This window comes from Ceratotherium simum, chromosome 7 (genome assembly GCF_057802395.1).
Source record: "Ceratotherium simum simum isolate JZ-2026a chromosome 7, ASM5780239v1, whole genome shotgun sequence".
Taxonomy (NCBI): domain Eukaryota; kingdom Metazoa; phylum Chordata; class Mammalia; order Perissodactyla; family Rhinocerotidae; genus Ceratotherium; species Ceratotherium simum.
The window spans coordinates 24689854-24696370 of record NC_141906.1 but is presented as its reverse complement, the minus strand read 5'-3'; the positions used below and the strand labels follow the sequence as shown (position 1 = coordinate 24696370).

At 37.8% G+C, this 6517-nt stretch overlaps 1 protein-coding gene across 1 annotated transcript; it reads left to right on the top strand.

The window, feature by feature from the left end:
• Window positions 1-274: 274 nt before the first annotated feature.
• Window positions 275-5657, top strand: LOC101407282 (olfactory receptor 52N4). The gene is made up of 2 exons (XM_087433996.1): window positions 275-296; window positions 4714-5657. Exons 1-2 carry the CDS (start codon window positions 275-277, stop codon window positions 5655-5657), a joined length of 966 nt encoding a protein of 321 aa, XP_087290122.1.
• Window positions 5658-6517: the final 860 nt, after the last annotated feature.

Below are 6517 nucleotides of genomic sequence, written 5' to 3'. Positions count from 1 at the left end.
GTCATCGTCAATTTCTTTCAATAATGTCTTGTAGTTTTCATTGTATAGGTCTTTCACCTCCTTGCTAAGATTTATTTCTAGATATTTTATTCTTTTTGATGCAATTGTAAATGGTATTATCTTTTTGAGCTCTCTTTTTGTTAGTTTGTTATTAGCACACTGAAATGCAACTGATTTTTGTAGACTGATTTTGTACCCTGCAACTTTGCTGTAGTTGTTGATTATTTCTGTTAGTTTTCCAATGGATTGTTTAGGGTTTTCTATATATACAATCATGTCATCTGCAAATAGTGAGAGTTTCACTTCTTCGTTGCCTATTTGGATTCCTTTTATTACTCTTTCTTGCCTAATCGCTCTGGCCAAAACCTCCAGTACTATGTTGAACAGGAGTGGTGAGACTGGGCAGCCCTGCCTCGTTCCGGTTCCCAGAGGAATGGTTTTCAGCCTTTCTTCGTTGAGTATAATGTTGGCTGTGGGTTTGTCATAAATAGCCTATATTATGTTGAGATACTTTCCTTCTATACCCATTTTGTTGAGAGTTTTTATCATAAATGGATGTTTAACTTGTCAAATGCCTTCTCTGCGTCTATTGAGATGAACATGTGGTTTTTATTCTTTGTTTTGTTGATGAGGTAGATCACATTGATTGATTTGTGGATGTTGAACCATCCCTGCGTCCCTGGTATAAATCCCACTTAGTCATGGTGTATGATCTTTTTAAGGTATTGTTGTATTCGGTTTCCCAATATTTTGTTGAGGATTTTTGCATACATATTCATCAGCGATATTGGCCTGTAATCTTCCTTCTTTGTCTTTGTCTGGCTTTGGTATCAGGGTGATGTTGGCCTCATAGAATGAGTTAAGAAGTGTTCCATCTTCTTCTATTTTTGGAATAGTTTGAGAAGGATGAGTATTAAATCTTCTTTGAATGTTTGGTAAAATTCACCGGAGAAGCCATCTGGTCCTGGACTTTTATTTTTTGGGAGGTTTTTGATTACTATTTCAATCTCTTTACTTGTGATTGGTCTGTTCAGATTCTCCATTTCTTCTTGCTTCAGTTTTGGGAGGTTGTATGAGTCTAATAATTTATCCATTTCTTCTAGATTGTCCAATTTGTTGGCATATAATTTCTCATAATCCTTTGTATTTCCATGGTATCCATTGTAATTTCTCCTCTTTCATTTCTAATTTTATTATTTGATCCTTTTCTCATTTTTTTAGTAAGTCTGGCTAAGGGTTTGGTCAATTTTGTTTATCTTCTCAAAGAATCAACTCTTTGTTTCATTAATCCTTTCTACTGTTTTTTTGGTCTCAATTTCTATTATTTCTGCTCTGATTTTTATTATTTCTCTCCTTCTGCTGACTTTGAGCTTTGTTTGTTCTTCTTTTCCTAGTTCTGTTAGGTGTAATTTGAGGTTGCTTATTAGGACTTTTTCTTCTTTGTTAAGGTGGGCTTGTATCACCATGAGTTTCCCTCTCAGGACCGTTTGTGCTGCATCCCATATGATTTGGTAGGGCATATTTTCATTTTCGTTTGTTTCCAGATAGTTTCTGATTTCTCTTTTAATTTCATCAATGATCCATTGGTTGTTCAGTAGATTGTTGTTTAATCTCCACATTTTTGTCACTTTCCTAGTTTTTTTTTTTTTCATGGTTGATTTCCAGTTTCATAGCATTATGGTCTGAAAAGATGCTTGTTATGATTTCAATCTTCTTAAATTTATTGAGGCTTGCTTTGTTTCCCAACATATGGTCTATCCTTGAGAATGTTCCATGCGCACTTGAGAAGACTGTGTAGTCAGATGACTTTGGATGGAGTGCTCTGTATATGTCTACTAGGTCCATCTCTTCCAGTTTTTCATTTAAGTCCACTATTTCTTTATTGATATTTTGTCTAGATGATCTATCCATTGATGTAAGTGGGATATTAAGATCCCCTACTATTATTGTGTTGTTGTTAATGTCTCCTTTTAGATTTGTTAATAGTTGCTTTTTGTACTTTGGTGCTCCTATGTTGGGTGCATATATATTTATAAGTGATAAATCTTCTTGGTGGAGTGTCTCTTTTATCATTATATATTTCTCTTCTTTATCTCTCTTAACCTGTTTTATCTTGAAGTCTACTTTGTCTGATATGAGTATGGCAACACCTCCTTTCTTTTGTTTGCCATTAGCTTGGAGTATTGTCTTCCATCATTTTACTCTGAGCCTGTGCTTCTCTTTATAGTTGAGACGTATTTCCTGGAGGCAGCATATTGTTGGATCTTGCTTTTTAATCCATCCTGCTACTCTGTATCTTTTCATTGGAGAGTTCAATCCATTTACATTTAGGGTAATTATTGATATATGAGGGCTTAATATTGCTGTTTCGTTACTTATTTTCCAGTTCTTTTGCATTTCCTTTGTTGTCCCATTTGTTTCAGACAAAGAATTCAGTTTGGTTGTTGCATTTTATGACTCTTCTAGTTCTCTCTTTTTTTATCATATATGATTTTGTTTTGATTGTTTGTTTAGTGGTTACCTTGAGGTTTGTATAAAAAATCTTATGTATGAGATAATCCATTATCTGATGGCCTCTTATTTCCTTATACTAAGTCAAGTCAATCACTTTCCTCTTCCTCTTCTAAGTCTTTCTTGTTATACCTTATTCTATCTTGTGTTGTGAGTGTGTGTTTACAGTGATGAGGTTATATTTATTTTTGGTGAATTCCTTCCTTTGATCTTTGATTTTGGTATTTAAGTGGTTGCTATCCTATTCTGGTAAAGATCTACTATTTTTCTGATTTTGTCTACCTATTTTTCTGCTTGCATCAAGCTTTGTATTCCGTTTCTTTTCTTTTTTTCAAGCCTGAAGGCCTTCTTGTATTTCCTTCTCAAGTATTTATTGTAGTGGGGGTCTCGTGGCCATGAACTCCCTTAGCTTTTGTTTATCTGGGAAAGTTACTATTTCTCCATCATACTTGAATGAAATTTTTGCTGGGTAGAGTATTCTCGGCTGAAAGTTTTTGTCTTTCAGTATTTTGACTATATCATTCCAGTCTCTCTTAGCCTGTAAAGTTTCTGTTGTGAAATCTACTGAGACCCTGATGGGAGTTCCTTTGTACGTTATTTTTTTGTTTTTGTCTAGCTGCCCTTAATATTGTTTCTTTGTCATTGAATTTGGACAGCCTGACCACTACATGTCGTGGAGTGCTCCTTTGCCTGTTGACATATTTAGGTGACCTATTGGCTTTATTTACTGGTATTTCCTGCTCCTAACCCAGATATGGGAAGTTCTCAGCTATTAGTTCCTTGAATAGGCTCTCTGTTCCTCTTTCCCTCTCTTCTCCCTCAGGAATACCTATAATTCTTATGTTATATTTCCTAATAGAGTCAGATATTTCTTGGATACTTTCTTCATTTCTTGTTAGTCTTAGTTCTCTCTCCTCTTCCATCTGGAGCATATCTGTATTCCCATCCTCTATAATGCTAATTCTTTCCTCCATATTGTCAGCTCTGTTCTTTAAAGATTCCATATTCTCCTTTATCTCCTCCATTGTGTTCTTCATCTCCATCAGTACTGATTGGTTTTTCCTTATGATTTCAATATCTTTTGTGAAGAAACTCCTAATCTCATTGAATTGTTTGCCTGTGTTGTCTCATATTTCATTGAGTTTTTTTATGATAGCTATTTTGAAATCTCTGTTGTTTAGGTTATGAATTTCTGTGTCTTCGTGGTTGGTTTCTGGGTGCTTGTCATTTTCCTTCTGGTCTGGTGATTTCATGTACCTTTGCATTCTGGTTCTTGTATTGGTTTTATTTTTCCTAATCCTGGAAATATCTGGCTGTAATTTCCCCCACCACCACCACGTCGGGGTTAAGGGCTGTGTAATCTGAGCCCCATGCACTCTGTTCTGGCTGTTTGCTGAGATCCACAGGGCACTTGGTCTGGTCTGGTCAGCTGAGCTGTAATGTCCAGCTTGCGGGGGAGGGGGCTCTCTCTTTTGCCTGCTGGGTCCCTGGCATGGGGGGCTTCTCACTCGCCCCTCATTATCTGCTCTCCTGGGGTGCTCAGATGTTGATGGTAGCCCTGTAGCTGTTCCCAGGCCTCTGTGTGGGAGTTTCCCACTGACTGAGAGTGCTCGAACAGCTACGGTTTCCCTGCATATGGCCACCCCTCCCCCCTCTCTGGGAGCAGCGTGGACCGGGATCACTGATCTGATGGAGAGGGACAGGAGTTCTCCTTACCTCTCCCCATTTCCTCTGGGGGCCCAGCATGTTCCACTCTCAGATGTGCAGCAGTGTGGATCTTTCCGATCTTGCTTTTTACTGTCTAGCAGTCCGTTGTTGGTCTGTGACTGTTCCTTTTGTTGTATCTTATCAGGGGAAGAGTTTACAGGAAAGCTCACTCCGCCATGATGCTGAAGTCCTCCCTTCTTTTTTAAGTTATTCATGTATAATCAGTGTCTGTGATGAGAATGTGGATTGATCAATAATAATTTCTTGAAAGAACAGGTGAATTAACTGATAAATTAAGAAAATAAATAAAAAAGCCCTTCCCCACTCTTAAAATGTGTGGTTGTTTGATCATTAAAATGTACTGTGGAATTTTAAATCATGGGAGTGAGAGGGAGATAGTAACAATAAACTATGATTTTGCTTCTCTTTACTGATTCTAGGAAAACTCACATAAATTTTAAGCCTAATTAATCATGCTAATGCTGAATAAAACAGACATGACCCCAGCCTCATTCATTCTTAATGGAGTTCCAGGACTGGAAGATACACACAAGTGGATTTCCTTTCCATTCTGCTCCATGTATGTTGTGGCTATAGTAGGGAATTGTGGACTCCTCTACCTCATCTGCTATGAAGACTCACTGCACAAGCCCATGTACTACTTCTTGGCCATGCTTTCCCTTACTGACCTTGTCATGTGCTCTAGTACAATCCCTAAAGCCCTCTGCATCTTCTGGTTTCATCTCAAGGAAATTGGCTTTCATGAATGCCTGATCCAGATGTTCTTCATCCATACCTTCACAGGGATGGAGTCTGGAGTGCTCATGCTTATGGCCCTGGACCGCTATGTGGCCATCTGCTACCCTCTGCGCTATTCAACTACCCTCACCAATCCAGTCATTGCAAAGGCTGGGCTTGCTACTTTCCTGAGAGGGGTGTTTCTCATCATTCCCTTTGCTTTTCTCACCAAGCACCTGCCCTACTGCAAAGGGCATATAATTCCCCATACCTATTGTGACCATATGTCTGTAGCCAAATTATCCTGTGGCAATGTCAAGGTCAATGCCATCTATGGTCTGCTGGTTGCCCTCCTGATTGGGGGTTTTGACATCCTGTGCATCACAGTCTCTTACACCATGATCCTCCGGGCAGTGGTCAGCCTCTCTTCAGCAGAGGCTCAGCAGAAGGCCTTCAGCACATGCACTGCCCACATCTGTGCCATTGTTTTCTCCTACAGTCCAGCTTTCTTCTCCTTCTTCTCCCACCGCTTTGGGGGCCACACAATTCCTCCATCTTGTCACATCATTGTGGCCAATCTTTATCTGCTCTTGCCTCCCACTATGAACCCTGTTGTCTATGGGGTGAAAACCAAGCAGATACGAGACTGTGTCATAAGAATCCTTTCAGGCTCTAAGGATACCAAATCTCATGGCATATGAGTGGACATTTTCCAGAAGAGATAAGAATTCCTGTTTATGGAGGATCTGATAAAATCTTTTGGGAGTACTCTTTTGGCCACAGAGATGGAACTTGTTGAAAAGTGCACTTCTAAAAAATATGTCTCTAGAATCTCAACATCACTGACCAGCCCATCAACTTTTCTATGGATTTTTTTTTCCTTCTCATATCTGTGAAGGATAAGTCTGATAATTAATCCATGTTTCCATGAGCAAAACCTAAATTGTATATTTTTTATTAAAAACTGAATAAAGTCAAAGGAGATAATCCTGTTTCCAAATACTGATTATAATTTCCATATTGAGAGTCAGTCGCTACATTCCCCTGGAAAATACATGCTATATCTTTTTAATCACTAACAAAATACTTTTATTTCAATGACTACTTCCTGAAAGGGAAGCTAGAAAGTATCCTATGAAGTCATTAATATAACGAATTTTAAGTCTCTGAGCATCTTAGTGAATCTATTCCTAGGCTGAGTAGATCTTTTCTAGCCAGGACCCACACATTATTTCACTACATCATAATTTGATATCCAGTTTCCTTCAAGAAGGTCTTGAAAGCAAACAGTCTGGAGAGTGAAGTAGATAGTTCTCTTAACCAAATGTAAGAAACAGTATATGTATATAAATATATTAATAATAACAGCTTGTTTCATCTTATCTCTAATTGTGAATCCACTAAGTAAATTAAACATCTCTTTCTAATATTTGATATTCTTCTAAATTAATAAACAAGTGGTAGACTGAATGAAACAATAATTTTATATTAATGTCTCATGATCTATGGTAATTATATGAGGAATATAGAATAAACTGAATTTGTATTCTTATCTCTCACT

Coding starts and splice junctions, on each gene's coding strand:
- LOC101407282 (XM_087433996.1), top strand. CDS start 275: ATGTCATCTGCAAATAGTGAGA. Junction 297..4,713: donor GTCATCTGCAAATAGTGAGA/GTTTCACTTCTT, acceptor TGAATAAAACAG/ACATGACCCCAGCCTCATTC.